The 20,810-nt window shown below is 40.1% G+C and overlaps 2 protein-coding genes across 3 annotated transcripts in view; one reads left to right on the plus strand and one right to left on the minus strand.

The window, feature by feature from the left end:
- vsnl1a (visinin-like 1a) overlaps positions 1 to 14,802 on the plus strand; it is a 42,317-nt gene extending 27,515 nt beyond the window's left edge. For both annotated transcript variants that reach the window (XM_067573068.1, XM_067573066.1), the window contains exons 3-4: positions 10,339 to 10,554; positions 12,419 to 14,802. In XM_067573068.1, coding sequence (XP_067429169.1) covers positions 10,339 to 10,554; positions 12,419 to 12,616 — 414 coding nt within the window. In that variant the 3' untranslated portion in view covers positions 12,617 to 14,802. The remainder of the gene's footprint in view (positions 1 to 10,338; positions 10,555 to 12,418) is intronic.
- Positions 14,803 to 16,617: 1,815 nt separating this feature from the next.
- sf3b6 (splicing factor 3b, subunit 6) lies at positions 16,618 to 19,470 on the minus strand. The gene is made up of 4 exons (XM_067573073.1): positions 19,322 to 19,470; positions 17,969 to 18,087; positions 17,357 to 17,495; positions 16,618 to 17,142 (listed from the first exon to the last, which is right to left on the minus strand). Exons 1-4 carry the CDS (start codon positions 19,349 to 19,351, stop codon positions 17,053 to 17,055), a joined length of 378 nt encoding a protein of 125 aa, XP_067429174.1. The 5' UTR covers positions 19,352 to 19,470; the 3' UTR covers positions 16,618 to 17,052.
- Positions 19,471 to 20,810: the final 1,340 nt, after the last annotated feature.

Genomic DNA, 20,810 nt, shown 5'->3' on the forward strand with positions numbered 1-20,810 from the left:
TTTCTTCTGTTGTTTCTCCTCACTTTGAATTGCGTCACAAGGAGCGGAGGGTAACCCTCAGGTCTACCTGCCAAACCTGGAAGCCAGCAGTGAGTCACACTCTGCTTCCTGCCTTGCTTGGCTGCCTTCTCTGTATCTGATTTAGATCAGAGTCGGTACTGAAAAGGACGAAAAATGGCACTGATGGAATGCGCCAGACGTGACTTTTTTTTTTTTTTTGGTGCTGATAATGTTGATGAATTTTTTTTTTCATTACCGGAAGGGATAGTTACAGATCTGGGTTATTGATAGCAGCCTTTCCGACTCCCTCTCTCTCTCTCTCTGTCTTTCCTCTTCTTATTCTTTCCTCAGTGCCAATAACTATTCTCCTCACTGTCCCCTGAGGCATGAAATATGTTTCCACGCTCAATAGTGCCATCTGCTGTTGTCATTTACACCCCTCATGCAGAGTCAGTGCTGCCAGATGGGTGTTTTGTAACTACAGATAAACCAGGGTCAGGTACAGGTCTGCGCCAGATTCCTTTTAAATCAGAAAATGAATGATGTGTGCAGTCCAGGAATCAGCCGAGACGGCTGATTCCTGGACTGCACACATCATTCATAATGGACAGCAGGGATATCTAGTCAGCCATGCAAGCAGGTTAAATGTCCTTTTTGGTCAATCTATGGTTCGTAGGAGAAGGAATGAATATTATCAGTACTTGCTACACGTATCAGCCATGATTTCTATCAAGCAGCCCCTCTTCTGGAAAGCCCATTGTCTCGCCGAATCAAAGGCTCATCCCTCAAGACTGGATCAATCTTACAGACCTTGACCATAAACAAAGGTCACACATGTATTAATGCAGCCGGATTACAGCGGCAGCGGCAGCAGCAGAAGAGGAGGAGAGACAGATGCCTGCCACACTCGTCTCGTTGTAGCGTCTTTGATCGAGTACGCAGGCGGACGAGGAAGCTGCTGTTTTCCTCATGTGAGGATGTCGTTTAGAGAATTTAAACTCATCTCTGCGTATAAGCACACCGTGTACACTGATTCTGTCGCATTTTAAAATGTGTATCAGCATGATACAAGTAGCCACAGAGGTTTTTCATAATGTTTAATTAGATTAGAATAAAGTGAAGCACTTATTTTAGAAGTTATTGCTAAAAATATTCTCAGAGATGAATTACTGCTAACTAGGGCTTCAACTAATGATATTTTCGATTATTTTTATCTTTCTGAATAACTGATTATTCGTTATTTTATTTTAAAAAAGTTATAAAATGGTTAAAAAAATAAAAGTTGACATATCAAATTGCCTTTTTTGTCTGAGCAACTTCCCAAAAATATTGCGTTTAATATTGTAGAGGAAAAAAAAAAACATCAAATATTCATATTTGAGAAGCTGGCAGCTAAAAGAAAAATTACTTAAGTAATCTATTTATTGATTGATCAATTAATCGAGTAATTGTTTCAGATCTGCTTCTAACTTGTTTGGCTTTGGCGACACTGATATCGCAGCAGACGCCCATTTGATGGTAACAAGAGGATGATTAAAAATGCATTTTACAGCGCAGAGTGGATTGAAAATGTGTGTGTGTGTCTTGCATCTGTGCAGACCCTGGAGGCTTGGAAGCAGTAGCATCTACAGCAGCGCGCTGGCTGGGTTTCTGTATACGCCTGGCATGTCACTGAGGGTTTATGTAAGAGCACACAAAGGCTCCATCTCTCTCTCACGCAGACACACACACACACACACACACACACACAGACAAACACACAAATACTCCAGCAATGGATTACGCATGTATTCCCTTTCTCTGTCTCCCCTCTCTGGCCGTTGCTTTCTGCTCGGTGAAGTAGCATCTAATCGACGCTTTGACGAAGCAATGTAAACAGCCATATGCGGAGACAGCCAGCGCTGTCAAGCCAAGCTCTGCTAGTGTGTGTCTCCAAATGGGCTTGACTGCATCTGACAATGTTAGCAAGGGGATGCATGAAACATAAGGCTTTATTTACACAGCCCTCTGGTGCCACAGAAGAATGACAGAAACCGTAAGAAACAAGTCAGAGCTAAAGCTTCATTTTTGAGTGTATCACTTATGGGAAAATACAGACCTCAAGTGCTTTGAAGGGCAAGTAACAGTCTCAGACTGACCTCTAAAACATGTGCTTGTGTGCTGGGGAGTTGAATAGCCAATGGCAAACCTGCTACCTATTGGTAACAGGAGAGAGAGAGAGCAGAGTCCTGCAGGACCTTTAAGAGAAGAGATATGACCTTGTAGGCACCATGAAAGCTGAGTGGAAATATTATTTAATCCAATTAGATGTACAGTTCAGATCTATTCTAATGTATTCAATTTTACTGTGTACTCTTCTCTATTCTCTGACGCTCCATGTGAGTCTGTTTGATGGTTACTGAGCTGTTAAAATGAGGGATTCATTATTCTTTTGGCACTCGTCCTACAGGTAATGATAACATTTAGTAATGGAGTAAAATTATATTGAACCATCCATATTGTTTAGGGAGAATGAACCCGGAGACGAATGAGCTCTGAGGCTCCCAGAAGTGTGCACATGTGAGTGTGTGTGTGTGTGTGTTGGTCATGTTTTAAGCGTGCGTCTCTGGACTGTGGGAGCAGCGCAGAGAACACAGAGATATGGAGGGGGGATGGATCTGGATTCAGAATCTGACAGTCACGTATCAGTGGAAAATAGAGGGTTGCATCATCGTGGCAGCGGTCCAGGGCAGGCGTTATGGTACATTGAGTGCATGAATGATCACTCGTAGGGAGATGGTGTGTGTATGTGTGTGTGTGTGTGCAAACATGTAAGGAGTTTTTTATGTCTTCATGATTACAAAAGTGCCAATTAAAAGAGAAAAGAGATAAAACCCTTTTAAAATGTGAATTGTATGCTCTGGAACCCAATGAACAAAGATTGAAAAATAAAATAAATAATACAGAACACACAATTTTTGATAGTTTTCATGGCTGGATTTTTTTTTTTAGCAATACTCATTTGATGTATTCACATTTATAGTGGTGAGCCGACAGTCCAGTAGCTTCTGTAATGCAGTGCAATCTCTTATGCAGCATTTCTTTCATCAGTCTTTCTGAAAAAATAAGCGTGTTTCTGGGGTTTACTGTCCATATTCTAAGACATCGACTACAGCACTTACTGCAACAATTACCTTGTGAGTATAAAAAAAAGCTATAGCTCACAGGAAAATTAACCAGCAAGACAGCGCAGGTACTCGGTCATCGTAACACGGTTTCGTCCATATGCAGAAGATTTATATACTCACTGCTTTCATTGAGCTGCAGCGTTTAGCCCACGGAGGTCTGTGGATTGTAGGAACTCGTGTTTGTTAAAGGCCGCTATGAACAGAAATATTATACAAACAACAATATTAGATTAGTTTTTAACAAGACATACGGAGTGAAACACACAATATAGCGTTGAGTAAGTTTATGTTCCGAGGCTGGATTTTAACTAATTAGTGTTATTTCAAGTGTGAATGGGATTTTAAATGAGGTTTTCTTCCTTCGGGAACAGAACCCAGAAGTTCCAGTTTCACTTCAGCTCTCTATTGCAAACATGAGCACAAGGCATTCACGGGTAATGATGCATACACAAACAATACCGTAATGCAGCTGACAACATCATAAATTCTGTATTATTGTTTCAGGTTTTTATATAACTTTGTACGAACCAAATAAAAGAGAAAACTAAAAAGCAGCCTTCCTTTTCTTTCTTCAGGCAGAGATTATAGCATGTCAGTACTTACTTACATTGTAAATTCTGGCTCTTTAGCTGCTAAATGCTCCACTATGTTCACCAGCTACTTGCTAACTAGTCTTTTTTACTGTCTACTGCAGCTTGAAATGAGGCAGTTAAACCGAACTAATCAAGACGGTGTAATTTGGGGCAATAAACCAAAACAATGAGCTGAAACTCTCCGTAGAGCTAAAGAGCATCTGACATCTTTTTACAGCTTTAAGAATGCTAGAAGACAAGCTTACTTATACTTGTTTTGTATAATTATGAAATGTAGACTTTTTGGCTGCTGAACTAAATAATAAATCTCTACATAAAAGGTTTGGCTCTGGTTACTAGTGGTAGGAATTTCTGTTATATAAACTAAATGATGAATCAATTAACTGATAAAACAATCAATAGATCAAGTCATAGTGACTGTAATCATTATTTAATGATCATTAGTGTGAATCACCAAACTGATCCGTATTGCTTTATGACAGCAGGATGTCATAGTGAGTGAGGAGTGACACTCAAAACTGCATCTGTGTGATGCTGCAGAGCCAGAAAGACTCAGAAATGACTTACTGCTGCTTCAGATCAGTTTCACTTATAAAAGCTTACATTTACATTTTTTTTTTTTCATTTTTTTGGTACTCAGATAACAATAATCCTGTTACATGCAATCTGCAGCTCGCCGAACTGCAACAGAATGTGCATATAGTAAATAAATCTTCATCGCGTTTAAATCCTGACCCTCGCGAGCTCATCACTGGAAGCTTTTAAGCTGCAAGATGTCTGTCCAGCTTAGCTGTTATCTGTCGAGCTGGCGACTAATAAAAAAAAAAAACACAAATCTGGATCGCACGGCTGAACATCTCTTGTTACCTAACTCGGAAGTTATTTTCAAACCAAACACTTTGTCATTTATTACTGATGAGCTTCTCGTTTGATGACTGCTGTCTTTGTGCCGTCTCATCAGCAGTGTTTCGAGCTGCAATATTCATCTGTTCTATGATCTTGCAGCCAGTCGCTGTTTTGTTTTTGTGTGAAAAGGCCGTTATTTAAGTGTGTCTCTTTCTCGCTGTCTATTTCCCTCCTTCTTTCCCTCTTTTCTTTTTTTTTCTCCACCTCTCTGACTATCCCTCTCCTAGTTTTTGGATCAGCACCAGTGCCAGCTTGCAGGCTGATCACGGAGGCTTTAATGTTCCACTTAACAGCAGCGTGTTTTGGGTGTGTGTGTGTGTGTGTGTGTGTTGGGGTTGGGTTATCTGTTCGACAGAACAGGCCTCGCACACACGAACATGGTGACATTAGCCTTTATTAAGCCAGCTGTGCCTGTCCGCCTGGCTCTTTCCTGAGTGGACAGAAATGGTCTGGCATTCAGCCTGTCCTTTGATGGCCGACTCCAAACAGCCATATCAAACAGCCGTAACGGCAAACGGGAGCCAAATCAAGATCGGAATAAGACTTAATGGAAATGTTAACAGCCTAATATCCATAGCTGTAAAGGCGAGGAAACAGTCCTGACCGGCTCGTTCTGGTTGTTAAATGGCAATCGTGTGCCATCTAGTGAAGGTTTTGTTGTCTTTCCTGTCTGTTGCTGTGTTCTTCTCTGACGTCTCAATGCTTTGAGCAGAAACAGGAAAGAAAAACACAGTCTCACTCCCCCTGTCCCACTTTCTGTCTCTTTCTTCCTCCTCTCTGTTTTTACATAAAGTGTTTCATAACTTGCCAGATTGTCAAGGGGCCACAGCGGCTTTCTTTTCCCTCCTTATACCTTCCCTCCCCCTTCAACATTTCTCCCCACATCACTTCCGTGACACGTTTCCTCCTCAATCCTCTCTCCTCTCGTCAACTCTCCCACGTCGTCCCGTCCACATGCCTCCTTCTTGTCCTGCACCTCCAGAGCCGGGGCGCCTGAGCCGAGGCAGGGCCATACAGGGTCAGGAGGCAGAGCTCGTGGGAGGGAGCCACGTCGCATTTGTGCAGAAAAGCATCAGGCATTGTGTCCTGTGCATTCCTGGCAGCTTTGCACTTGCCCTGCATCCCGAGGGGTTTTCCCTCCTCAGATTAGTTTGGCTTCTTCGGAGCAGGAGGGCAGATAGAGACCTGGATTCACAGGCGGGTGGGGGATGAGCTCTATCTCTGTCGCACTCATTTTAGTTCCCTCCTCCATCTTTTCTGTTTTCATACTTCTGTCTCTCCTCATCTCTTTGCTCGTCCTGTCTGAGCACTGCAGTCTGATCGGTTTGCTGCTGCAGCAGGATTTACACAGGTGGGACCTTATTACAGAAGAGGCGGTTCTTGCAATCCAAACTGACTTTCACTGTCTAACCCTGTCTCCTTTATCCTCCTCCTCGTTCTCTCTGCGTCACTCTTCTACCTCTCCCCTTCATTATCCCCATTCTATTGCATCCATCTCGTTTCCCATTAGGATTCATGGCCTCAACTTGCCCCCCCCCCGTCGTGACTCCAGACAGTTTGTGTGCCGCAGCAGTTACTCTTAGGAGAGGCTGGGGCAGCGTCCTCACCTTTTTCTGCATGTGATGAGACTGTCTGCTACACACATGGGCAAGGACACAGTGTAGAACAGGCTTGTACCGCCTGAAACGAAAGTACACGTGCTTCCAACTGATTGCTGCGTGAAGCTGCAGCACATTTTTTCCAACTCCTCTGAAAGTTCTGGCTTCTTTTTTTTTTAAGTTGAAAACTGCTACAATTTATATTATTCAAGTAGCAATAGATCAAATGATTACATGTAATGTGATGTGCTCGACTTGTAGTGATGAACCCACAGAGAACCTGACAGCGGCTCCCCTCTGCTCTACAGTGTTTAATTGAAGTCATTGTTTTAGTTTTACGGCCGCAACTTTGCTTTTTTGATTCACTCTCATCAGTGTTGTTTTTGGCCGCTACAGGCAGTTTCAGTGAAAAAGCCCCAAAACACAACTATAATACTTGCCTAGCATCAAAAGGCATATTTTGATATTTGCGTTCATTGTTGCTTGAGAACAAAACAGAACTAAAAAGAGAATAAAACCATTAATCAGATGGCCAGAAACACAACTTGAAATGAATGCTAACGATGTTCTGTGTCTGCTGGATGTGTAAATAAAAGGTGATAATACAGTATGTCAATGTCGTGTTTACAGCTTGCTTCTACTGCCCTCAAATGGCCAAAAAGTCAATTAATGAAGCTTTGAGATATTTAACGGTAGAAACCTTTCTCACTTATTAAATTTATCTTGAAAAGGTTTAGTTCCTCAGCTCCTTCTCGTTATTTAGACCTGCAAATGTCAGTACAAGCAGATCTGTTGATATTTACTTTGATTCGCCTTGACTTAACAAATTCATGCTTTCAGCGTTCACTAAGTTTGAGCAAACAAGAGCTAAAGGGGCAACACAAGGTTCAAAAGCATCTGATTCTCTTTTTATCTTTGAGTCCTTTACTTCAATCTTCCATCAAGATGTTGAATTTACAGTTTATATATTTATCCAACCATGACTGGACTGTTTTTTATGGAATTATTTCCTCACATAATAAAACTGAATTTAATATTTTAGAGCACAACGATATTCAGTCCAGTTTGTTTGGTTTGCCATCAGCTCTCTTTTGTTTACACGAGTCCTCGGAGAGCAGCCTCGCTCAGCTTACATTACCCATCGGCTCTTAGAACTTTTACTGGAGAGGTCAAGTGGAAGGTTATGTCTAATGAATCGTTCGGCTTCTCGCAACCACCCACAGGGCTCACGGGCTACAGTGGATGATGAGCCGAGCAGGGGCTCAGCGGTCATCCACGGAGTTACTGCATTAACCTCTGACCTTGTGTACATGTTAAGCAGGGATGCAGCGATCACATGGATGACTTGAACCTCCGACATGCAGAGAGGTTTAAGTTTTAGCCAATTCTGAGAACAAAGTTGATCCATAGCGTTTACTAAATTATTTACAGTAGAGTTGGGCTTCATCGGACAAAAACAGATCAAGGTCGAGTAAATTCCATCTTTGCTACATCCTTCCCTACAAAGGGAGGGGAAAAATTAAATTGTTTGGCTTTAACCTATTTAACTTTCACCCTGTGACCGTTTTTACATGGTTTTAGTTTGATTTTAATTCAGAAATTCTCCAGTACTGTTGTCCCATTTAATCCCGGTATTGGTCTGCACAGTCACATCAAATTGAAAATGCATTTTATTATACATATTTATATATTTGGAGATCTTGAAGGCTTCAGACGATCAACCCATCAACGAGTCACAGTCATCTAGAGCTGAAACAATCAGTTGATTCATCAATTTGTCAATCAACAGAAAAATAACCAGCAATTATTTTGATCATCGATAATCGTCATTTTTCATTTCAATATTTCCTATTTCCAACTTCTCAATTATTAAGTATTTTGTTTTTGTTAGCTTTTTTTTATCACAGTCTGGCACTTAATAGACAAAACAATCGATTAATCGAGTTTAATCCATGGTAATTGATAACTGTTGTTGCAGCCCATTTGGAAATTGGAGTAAAACAGACAGGCAATTTAAATCCTGTGCCAAGTTTAAATTTGATAGTAACGCAGTGAGAATATCGATTTGACAGCCCCACAGGAGCCATCAAAGCTGAGTTTCTTTAGCCTCAAGTTGACGACCTGTATTTTACAGATTTCATGGGCTGTAAAATCATAACATGTCAAATCTGCATACAGACGCAGCAGGAGAGTGCTTCAAGGTGAAGTTGTGAGTAGGGAGGCGTCCTCTTACTGGAGGACTCATATTTAAGCCCAATATGTCAGGAAGGAGACTCTGAGACCCTGACCTTCCTGTATAGGGCCTAAGAGAAAAGATTACTTACCTTCACGGATCAGTAAAACTACATTGCTACTAGAATTTCATACATACACACATATACATACGAATTCACAGAGCAATGATAATATTTGATCAAATCAGAAGCCCTGGATGAACAGAGGTTCGCCTTCAGGTCTGGAGACTTAGAGCTCAGCCAGGGCCAACCTGAGGAGGAGAACCTCACAGGCTAAACATTGTTATAAACAGCAGATTGAAGAGCACTTCAACTCCTCTGACCCCTGGTGCAAGTGGCATGATATACAGTCAATCACAGACATCAACGCTGCTACGGACCTGAATGACTTCCATCCTGTCGCACTCACCCCATCATTGCCAAATGCTTCTAGAGACTGAAATCCTGTCTGCCTACTACACTGGGCTCACACCAGTTTGCCCACTGCTACAAAAGGTCAACAGATAATGCCATCACCACGGCACTCAACTCTGCCCTGACCCACTTGGACAGTCACAAACACAGAATGGTGTTCATTGACTCCAGTGCATCATTTAACACTGTGATCCCCTCCAAGCTTAGCCAGATTGGTATCATCACATCCCTCTGCAACTGGATCCCAGTCTGTTAAGTGAGACAACCGGGGTGCCACAAGGCTGCGTGCTGAGCCCTCCTCTGTACTCCTTGATGTTTCTCGCCCTCCCCACCACGCAGCCAGGTGCTGAACCTCATCCCTGTCGGCCATCTCATCGTCACCTCTGATCAGACATACCACCGTGGTGTCATATGCAAACTTGACTATGGTGTTTGAGCCATAGACAGGAACTCAGTCATGGGTGACATGACTGAGTTTGCAGATGACACCACGGTGGTATGTCTGAACAAAGGTGACGATGAGATGGCCTATGGGGATGAGGTTCAGCACCTGGCTGCGTGGCGTGCTGCCTGGGGAGGGCGAGAAACATCATCAAGGATGTCTCTCAACCTAACCATGGACTTTTCACCCTCCTCCCATCCAGCAGTCATTACAGGAGCCTCCGCTTCCGCACCAGTAGGCTCAGAAAGAGCTTCTTTCCTGATCCCTGAGGCTTTGACCCTGCTGAACTCTGCACCACCAGTCTAATAGCATCATTACACTCATTACTGCACAATTTACAGTACTTTAATGAGCATATAATTTGCACTGTTCATATTTTGCACATCTGTTCAAATAATGTTACTGTACATACAACCAACTATACACATGTTGTTTATACTCTGCATACTTAACCAAAGGTACATATGCTGTTCATACTGTACATTCTTATTCTCTAACACTGTCCACTATGTATCTAAAATATTTACATATATAATATTTGTATATTGTAACTCTCCACTGTCCATCACTGTACATATTGGAAGATATAGCATCACTTATGCTGTAGCACTTACTTTCCTGCACTCATCTGTAAAAGAATACTGTATCTGTGCTCTGCACAATGACAATAAAACTGAATCTAATCTAATTGAATCTAATTTGCAACAGTGGCGCTTTAAAGCATTGGATGAGAACAGGAAATCAAAGGTCACCTAATTACTGAGGGTAATGAATGTGCATTGATTTAAATGCAAATTATTCTTTGTCATTATGTCCCCAAATGACCTCCTCCTGTTTTTATTAATGTGCCACTTCAAGGCAAAAACTGGCAAAATCTGAATTGACCCCATTTATTTCTACTGAAGTTTTATATATGAAACATGATCTGCGTCACTCTGCCTCATGAGGAACTATACCTTACACCCTCTGTCTTCTTCCTTCTAGTTCTTCCCTTACGGTGACGCGTCCAAGTTTGCCCAGCATGCCTTCAGGACCTTCGACAAGAATGGCGATGGCACCATCGACTTCAGAGAGTTCATCTGCGCGTTGTCCATCACGTCACGAGGCAGCTTCGAGCAGAAACTCAACTGGGCCTTCAACATGTACGACCTGGACGGAGACGGCAAGATCACACGGGTGGAGATGCTGGAGATCATCGAGGTATGACAGCAAAGAATAATCAGACGGGAGTTAAAGGGATGCAATTTGTTATTTTCTCAGTCAAGTTAGATAAGAAGATTGATAGCTCTCTAATGTCTGTAAGGTAATGCTGCATTCACGTGCTCCTCAGATGGTCCCATTTCCCGAGTTGGGAAGCCGTTGTTCCGACTTTGGTGTGTTCATGAGCTTTTAAGTCATAATGTGGAAACAACATGGACGCTACAAAGAAGACGTGTTGTATTTTGTCCCAGACTTGTTGCTGCACCAGTACTTTCCCTACAACCACTAAAACATTGCTTTACTTGACTTGTTATCAGGTTAATGCTAATAATTTACTTTTCTAACTAATCTAGGTCACTCTTCATGGACAGCAACTAACAGTTACAACCTAATACCATATTACAAATTACATGTGAACAAAAAATCAATATGCAATACGTGAATTAGTAAAAAGTTTCTTGCCATCAACCAAACATTTACTCACGACCTACATGTTTCTGCATATATCATGTCAACTTTTAGGAAGTCGTCATCAACTTTCCAATTATTCCGACACCGCATGAATGCCACATTAAACTAAATCCAGCAGCCAGTAAACCTAGTTTAGCACAAAGAAGTACTGGAAACAAGGGGAAACAGCTAGTCTGGCTCAGTTTTTTTTATGGATTAAACAAACAAGATATAACATGTTAATCGGTGAGCAGAGGTGCTGGTAGGCAGATATCACCACCTTTGGACAGAACCAGGCTAACTGTTTCCCCCTGTTTCCAGTCTTTGTGCTAAGCTAAGCTAACCTAGCTGCTAGCTGTAGCTTCATATTTAACAGACAAACAAGAGAGTGGTGTCTATCTTCTCATCTAACTCTCGGCAAGAACGTGAATAAGCTGATTTCCCAAAATGTCAAACTATGTCTTTAAGGCTCTCCTTCACTGCAACATGCCTTGTATGATGTTTTAACCTGCTGAGTCACATGAATGTAGCACTTTTGATTTTTTTAATTTATTTTTTTGCAGTTAGTTAAAGGTTATACAGTACAGGGCTCAGTTTTGAGCCCGCAGCACCTTGACAAGATACAAATTATTCATAAACACAAATATGATGAAACAAACATAAGCAAGACGAGGCAATTGGGGTTCTTCCTCTCTGTATTATGGTTTATAATATAATCAGGAAGAGGAGGAGAGTTTTTTGTTATTCAGTAATGAACATGTTTAATTATCTGTCTGTGTCTGTCATTTGCATTTACTTACTTTAATTTAATGTGAGATATATGTACATGAGATCATTTCCATTTCGCTAAAAAGTTTAAGCTACTAAATTATTTCTACAAATTATATAACATTGTACTCATAACTTTAATAAATAATGATTAAATTATGTAATTAAACAAATTAAATATTGATTTTACAATATGTATAAATGCAGACAGACATATTTCATAAATTAAAAAACAGCTGCTGCCAGTAGAAAAGGTTCATGTGCTTTCAACATCGGAGCAATGAGTCCACTCAAAAACTGTGGCTTGACTGATCTGTGCAGGTTTTAATGGATGTGTGGATGCTTGTCAAGAGGCGAAATGCAATGCAAATGTCTGTTTTGTCATGTGGGAGGACATCAATAAAAAGAACTCATCGCGTAGGCGCAGTTAGTGTGCATCCATCATATTATTCGTGCAAATAACTATAATATAATAACTGAACAGTTGAAGCTGGCTGTGCTCCTGCTGTGAGAAACTGACGTCCCTTCAGATAATGGTTTAGAGAAAGAGATGTCTCATTTCACTAAAAGTGTTTTTCCTTGTGAGGGAAACGCGGACGCCGTTAATGGAACTGGGATTTAATCTGCTCTCTTTCTCTGCCTGCAGGCGATCTACAAGATGGTGGGCACGGTGATCATGATGAAAATGAACGAGGACGGCCTGACGCCCGAGCAGAGGGTGGACAAGATCTTCTCCAAGATGGATAAGAATAACGACGACCAGATCTCGCTGGAGGAGTTCAAAGAGGCGGCCAAGAGCGACCCGTCCATCGTATTACTCCTGCAGTGTGACCTCCAGAAATAAGCCGGAGGGCGAGCGGAGCGCTCCACCAGCCGCCACGGACTGCACAGAAAGAATTTCATCTTCCATTCAGTTTGCAGCTATTTCCACTGAAAAAAAAAAATTAATATGCTTGGACTACCTTTCAATGGATCTGCTTCTTGTGTTTGAAACACTCGTGTGCATGAGAATGTTATTTGCTATAAAAAGATCTACACACAACATACAAACAGTGAGCGAGTGCAAGAGTTGCAGGTGCACACTCGCACTACACAAACACACACACACACACACACACACACACACACACAATCTCTCACTACAACACCACGCACAAATAATATATATATAGATATATAAATATGAATATATATTTAAATTATTTAAAGATCAACTGCCAAAATGTGAAGTGTGCAAAGTATTTTCCATACAGTTTCGTTCTACTGGAGCTTGCGCATCAGTGATGTGCTACGTTGAATTTGCCGCTACTCTATTTATTGTTCCAAGTTTACTGACGCTAGCTGTATGTGTTTCATAATACTGAGTAATGTCAACCGAACCAAATTCCTATGATAATGTATCTGCCTCCAAATAAGACACTCTTATCCATCGTCTCAAATATTAGCTCTAGATATACAAAGAGATGGATTTGTCCAACTTTTCCTTCCGAAACATGCTTGTACTGTCGGTAAAAAAAATAAATAAATAAAAAAGTAAATGTAGTTAATTTGCATGCCTTTAGGTTCTGCCTTAAAAAATCTCCTCATTTTGCATCCTGTAATGGAAGACAGAAAGCCTTATCAAAGCAGCGCGCTGACACTTGTGAGAAAAGATTTTTACTGAATAGGGGGATTTAAAAAAAAAAAAATCACATTGCAGTAGGTCCTTCTGCAAGTATTGTCATATGGGATGTAATTTTTGTGATCTGTCGAGACATTTTCTTTTGACTGCTTTAACTGTGGGAGCATGTTTCCTCGTAGACTAGCTGTAGTATATGTTGCTAAGAACTTAAACCCCATGCCCCTGTGCATCTAGACACTCTATCTCATTACAAATTAGTTGAATGTGGAGGAATCTATCATTTTCGAGCCAGCAGCAGAGACAAATAAAAGAGCTAAATTGATAAAAATTTTTGACTTAGAAGCAAAGGGGCTGGAGGCAAACGAGATCAAACATTTAAATCTGGATTCTCTCTGGAGAATGAATGAATGCTTCCCTTTTAGCTGGAGTTCAATTAGAGTAGAAAGAAGAAGAAGAAAAAAAACGTATTCATGTATAGTTGGAGAGGTTCTAAGCATTGTTATCAAACTAAGTTTTAACCTATATGTCACCGTCACATCCTCTTTTTAAATTAGCCTGCAGGTTGCATATCAAAACGATGAAATCAGAGGAGGTTTTTTTTTTTTTTTAGACTCTTTGAGTGTGAAAGAAGAGCAGAAATAAGGCCTGTGCAGCATTTTAACTCATTCTTGTTTGTCTTTTTCAGTGGAAGTAAATGAGTGCTAAAGTAGTTGAGAGGAGCAGTGAATGGCATTTCATTGTACACTAGAGGATAGCCCTCACTGTAAAGCCACTTGTTTAGTAGGTCGGACGATTTGCATCCCACCCCAACCCTTAAAAGTATTTCTCTCTTACCGATCAGTCAATCTTTTTGTACTTTTTTACTCCCTTCTCTCACACATTGTACACGTACTGATGCGTAGTAGATGTAGAGAAGTTCAGTCAAGCGTGGTACCTCCTGAGAAATGATTTGGAAATGACCTGGAAGCCCCACTTTTTATCTTTAAATAAGTTTAGCCGGCCCTGTCTGAAAGCACCGCAGACACTATCCAACCTGCATTAAATACTGCAGTGTTTTAATGAGCTGAAGGAGATGTGATGTGTTATTATACACAGTATCGCAATAAAGATCCCAGCATACCCAGTCCATCGTCATTTCTCAGCAGCGTGGCTTGTCTCCCCCCCCTCCCCCCTCCCTCCCTGTCAGTTTGTAATCTGAACTTCTTTACATGAACATCTTTGGCCAGACAATGTTTCTAATTACAACTCTGTTATTACTATTATTGCTATTACGATCAAGATACCAAATGTAAGCAAAGGCAACCGTGTACAAGGATTCTTTTGTAGCATGTATTGTGTCCCTGACGACATGGCTGCACTACTCCCTGTGTTGTGATTTAATCTAATAAAAGGAACTCTATGGGCTGTTGTCTGGTCTGCTGACTCAACTGATTATCTTCTCAGATGTAGAGCTACATCGAGACCGCTGGCAGAACACAAGTGGATCATATTATCATATTATTATCATAAGTGACTCTCAGTGTTGGAAAATACATTTACTCAAGTAGCGCGCTTAAGTAAACAACTGAATATTTCCATTTTGTGTTACTTCAGACTCCTACTGCACCACACTACACACTACACTCAAGAGGGAAATATTGTACTTTTTACTTCACTACATTTATCTGACTGATTTTATGAACACAACAATATGATCAGTTTATAAAATATGATGGCTTATTATGGATTAAACTACCCCGACAGAATATAAATCAGGTAAAATGAACTCTACCTTCACTAGCTACATTCATACATATTAATATATACTATATACAATAACATAACACTCACAGGGTTAATTTTTTTGCCTAACAAGTACGTTAACATGTCAGAAAATGGGGAAAAATTGTCCTGAAATGTCTTGTTTTGTCCAACCAACAGTCAAAAACTCAAAAAAAATTGGTTCACTATCATGTAAAACAAAGAAAAGCAATATAACCTTACAATTAAGAAGCTGGAAATAGATAATATTTGGTCCTTTTTACTTGAAAAATGACTTAATTGATCGTTTAACAAGAGTTGCTGGTTAATTTTCTGTTGATTGGCTATTTGTTCCAGCTCTACTTTTGGTACTTTTATCAGAGGTAACACTGAATTTGATTTGTTTGAAAGATACTGTATGAATAAAGTTTGATTGATGATTGATAAGAAGCCTAACCCTAACCCTCTCTAAAGGGAAAAGAGGTGAGACGGCTGATATTTAAGTCAGGCAAGACAGGTTAAAACACATGCAATAACAAAACACTCCAACAAACAAGTTATTGAGTTCTACGAACAAGCAAAAACAAACTTTTGATTTTTCATCAACCATTTCTTTACCAAAAGTTTAAAACACCTCTCAGTCTGCTGTTGCTTCAGAGAGCCTCAACAACTGCAGCAGGGTATAAAAATGTGTTTTTTCTGGAGCTCTAGATAGAGGAATAATATTGGTTAAACTACCTCTTGTAGCAGTATTGATAATCTTTGAAGAAGCTGTTCTCTTTACAATTTTGTGACACTTAACTTGATAACCTGATAAATGACCACACTTTTGGTGTAGCCTTCTGTCAAACCTTGTTGTTACCTTCTTTTTACAGTGTAATGAGGGATAAAAGAGATGAATATGTCAGCGTTGCACGGATTATACTGAAGCACTGCTTATTGGGAGGCACATCTGACGTAATGTCCTTGTGAAACCACCAGATGTCACTGTTGAATTATAGATTTCATTTTCAGAGGTACAGCTGTTCGTGTCCCCTATCAACATCACATCAAAGCATTTTAAACAAGACCAGGTAAGTCACTTGAGATTACTTTCCATCAAAACTTGATTTGAGTCAATTTGCGGGAATATGATAACTCGCAATTACAAAAAAAAAAAAAAAGAGGGTTTCAGGGGAAATGAGTGAAAAAGCAGGCCATGTTTATCCAGTGATTCTTTGGCACGGTGCCACAGTTCATATGAAGGCTCATCCTCACACACAAATTACAGCACAATGAGAGCAGCGACAGCACCGTGACGACCCCAGGGACCGCATCATCACAATCTATTTGAAGCTCCAGGCAAACTAAGAATTGGGCGATCCCCCGATCCCCCTGTGGAAAATGTGGAAAATGCATACTGCCTATAGATGTAAATGGGTTCACAGAGGACAGCATTTCCACTTCATTACATCTACAGTATGTAAAATGAAGGACACAAAAGCTTTTAGAAAAAGAACATTTATTTTACAGAGAAGATAAACTTCAGGGTGCAAAAACTATGACCAGTCACTATATAAGTCCTTATAAAACTTGCTGAGAGTTTGTCCCACTTGTAAATCAATTTGAGAGGAACGTCACGAATCTGAAGTCTTATTATACAAATCAAACTGACAGGAGAGTTTTGAGAAACATCATTCTTTGACTGGCATGACAAACAGCCGAGACATTAACTCAAATGCTGCAAGTCTAACCAGAATGTTTGCACCTATCGTCTAACTCCTCATATGAATAAAATAATGAAAAAAAAAAAAGGCCAAACATATTTTCACAACTGTATCAGTAAATTATCACCAGAATTAACAAAGCAACACGTGAGGTTTGTACAGATAAAAAGAAAAAAGTCAGGACATGAGGGGAGAGGGGGGGTTTCCAGAATGCTACTTTGGAGGATCTGTGTTGATGCCATATTTCTCTTTTAGGAGCTTCAGCTGTTCCTCTTTCTTCTTTGTGTCCATTTTCTGGAAAGCCTGCGAAGAACGTTGATAAAACAGAAAAGTTCATTAACTTTGGAATGATGGCAGAAAGGGTATGTGTTCAGAATTTCCCAAAATAAAACTTAAAGCTTATAATCCTTTGGTTTCATTTCCTTAATCATATTCCACATGTAACTGAAAATACAAGCATTTACTTCCTGCCCTTCAACCTGACCAAACCTACATATGCTTTGAAGCTCATACGTACTCTGTTTGCATTGTAGTAGAGAACCACCAGGTAACGGTTGCAGACGTTGAAGCCTGAGAGATGGTCGCAGGCGTTTTTGGCATCGAAGATGTCTTCATAAACCACATATGCTGTTCCTCTTGTTTCTGGCGTGTTCCCTCTGAGAAGACAACAACAACAGAAACACAACACACAGGAACTGATTACAAGACCTGGGATATATATATATATATATATATATATATATATATATGCATATGCAACAGAAGCAGGTTAGGTCATTTCTCAAATTAACACTCAAATTAATATAACATTGGTATTCATACTTTATATTCAGCTTTTTTGCACATACATAGTTTTTATCATGTCAATATTCACATAGTCCACCCCGACTACACAGAATCTTTTACTGTCCATCTCTTTCTTACTCTGTTTGTATTCATGTTTATTGCTTTTTCTGTTGACATCTGAACCAAATTGAATTCCTTGCACTTGCTACTTAGCGAATAAATCGGATTCTGATTCTATTACCCACATATCTCAACACATACACAAAGTCAGCAGTTGCCACTACACTTTCAGTCCTTTGGCTCATACAAACTATGCAGGAATCTACAAAGTGTGAATACTTACGTTCTGATTTGACGTATTGGCCCGTATTTCCCAAAGATGTCATACATTTCCTCTGCTGTGATCTTATAAGGAAGGTTCCTGATGTAAAGGATTCTGTTGACCTCGGGAGGTAATCGTATCTGCAGCGACAGCAAGAAAGACAGATGAGTTAAAGGTACTGTTAGAAATACTGTAGATGTTAAAATAGAGATGAGTGAGGGTACAATATTAACCTTTGATAACCAAACAACACGTCACAATCACTGATAAGGCAACAAGTACAAGTACAAACCATTCACATGAATTTACAGTGTTTCTTAATCTACTCAAAACATTCATTTAAGAGCGTTGTGGTAACGCAATGGCTTCAACTTTGACAACACTGAAGTTAGCTTCCGATTCAGGGTTAAGGGGAAAGTTAAGGGAAACATAAATAATGATATTTAGCGGCTGATTCTGTTTTTTCACGACGTACACTTGTGAAAAAATGCAGTTCAGATTTGTGAAACCTTTAGTCTATCTGTAAAAACTGAAAAAAGGGTGATTTCACTGATATTTCTCCACCCAGACCACATTAGACTAGATGTTTTCAGTTTTCACGTGTAGAATTAAGGTTTCACAAACCTGAAACTGTGTTTTAATGACTCTCTGGAGTCTCCTTGTTAATGTAGTCCTAATTTGACGGGTCTAAGTATGGTGGTTTTTGATCTGGACCTGGTCTACTGTGGCCTGAAAGGGGGGAAAAAGCAGTGAAATCGCCCTTTTCCCTATTTTAATAAGCAAAATAAAGGTTTCACAAATCTGAAAGAAGGTTTAAACAGCTTAGCCAGGCTTTTAGTAAGGCGTCTAACATTTTTTTTTACAAATGTAACTGGTGCAAAAACGGAGAATCAGCCGCTAAATATCATTATTTATGTTTCTCATAACCCTGAACCGGAAGCTAACTTCAGCGTCGTTCAATTTTGTTTAATTATTGAATTCGCTTCTTAGTAAAACGATAATGGACCATATAACATATCTGTCTGTTTCATTTAAAACTCATCAAGTCCCTAAATATCGTATGGACAAACTAATAACCAATAATCTTAACACGTTATTGATCTCCAGGCGCTGATAACGTTAACGTTAGGTGTTGCCACATTTCTAAAACCAGATGACAAATACTACAGTAAGTCTCTGTTAAACTGTATGGTGGTCTTAATAAAGAAGAAAGAATGCTTTTAAACAAAAGTTAATAATAAGCCTTGTGTTTGTTTTCACTTCGTTAGCGAGCTAAGTAGCTAACCGTATGCTATGCTAAGCTACTAGCCTAACCAAGCTGCTATTAAAAGCTACATATATCACAGAATAAACCGCCAACTAGCCAGAACTTACATTAGCGCGTTTCGCTGCTTGCATAGCCATGATGAAGTGTTTTTGATGTGAAAATTAGACGACTGAACAATAAACACGCAGGTTCCCAAATGGCAGCGGTGGTCAACTGGTGACGCACTTCCGGTGTCAGAGCGGAAGGACGCAGAGGGTCAAAGTGCTGCGTGCTGCCCCCTGCAGGAGGACTGATGACTGTCACAGCCCCCTACGATCAAAGCACTCATCCAAACTCCGTGCATTTCTGTGTTTAATAAAAGAAATTGATTCAGCTAAAAGAATATAGAGGGTTGTTTTTTTTTATTTCCTTCATAATCTCTTGCTCCACACTCCAGTCCAGTTGGTGGCGGTAATAAAGCTGGTTTGCCAACCGCCAATGAACACTAAAGAAGAAGAAGAAGAAGAAGAAGAAGAAGAAGAAGCAGAAGCAGAAGCAGAAGAAGAAGAAGATTGCTGTGTTTACAATACCTTATTCAAATACTACTACTACTACTACTACACTACTACTACTACTACTACTACTACTACTAATAATAATAATAATAATAATAATAATAATATCAGAATCCACATTACAAATTGCCTCAGAAAGGTAGCAAAATAAAAACAAATGAATCATAAAATCATTAGGCTTTTTAAAAAAAACAAACAAACAAACAAACAAACAGATAAAACCGATTTAGTGTGAGTAATTTAGTAAAGTTTATTTAGTATAGCATCTTTCACAGAGCAATGAGCTCAGAGAAACTTTCCACTTTCAGCAGATGAATGTGAAAACAGCCTTTTAGTGTCAAACTCTGCACACTGTAAAATGAATCTCAAACATTCAACTGTAGAAACAAGAAGAAAAATATATTTTTGAGTGGAGGGGGACTTTAAAAATAAGACCATAAATACAGAAAACGAAGAAAACAATAAAACATAAGCAACAAAAGACCTTAAAAACACACAGAATTACAAACACTAGACAGCATGAGGTGAGACAAAGGCCAGTTTGAATAAATGAGTCTTCAGCTGCTTTTTAAATGTGTCAACAGAGACCACAGATCGTATGTCCAGTGGAAGACCGATCCACAATGTTGGAGCCACAATTTCAAAGGCACGATCAACAACCAGTAAGCACTGGTCAGATAACCTCAGTGACCTGCTGGTGATATAAAGAGGTCACAGATGTACTCAGGTGCCTGACCATGCATGGCTTTATATGTGAATGCATGAACCCCAGTCTTATGTGAGCACAGTGGCTCATTGTTGCCCTACAGCAAGAAGGTCCCGGGTTTGAACCCCAGCCACCCCAGGTCCTCTCCGTGTGGAGTTTGCATGTTCTCCCAATGTTTGTGTGGGTCTCTACCAGTTGCTCTGGTTTCCTCCTACCATCAAAGACATGTATATTAGGGTTAGGAGGGTTATATTAGGGTTAATACTCCTGTCAGTGCCCCTGGCACTGGCAAAAGAACTGGAGTTGGTCCCCGGGCGCTGCACTGCAGCTGCCCAA

Source organism: Thunnus thynnus, chromosome 18, assembly GCF_963924715.1.
Source record: "Thunnus thynnus chromosome 18, fThuThy2.1, whole genome shotgun sequence".
NCBI classification, from domain to species: domain Eukaryota; kingdom Metazoa; phylum Chordata; class Actinopteri; order Scombriformes; family Scombridae; genus Thunnus; species Thunnus thynnus.

Excerpts from the sequence above, each read along its gene's own strand:
- sf3b6 (XM_067573073.1), bottom strand. The coding sequence starts at position 19,351 with ATGGCTATGCAAGCAGCGAAACGCGCTAAT. Across the intron at positions 17,496-17,968 it reads CCAATACGTCAAATCAGAAC|AGGGAACACGCCAGAAACAA; the intron begins GTAAGTATTCAC and ends TTGTCTTCTCAG. Across the intron at positions 17,143-17,356 it reads TCTACTACAATGCAAACAGA|GCTTTCCAGAAAATGGACAC; the intron begins GTACGTATGAGC and ends CGTTCTTCGCAG.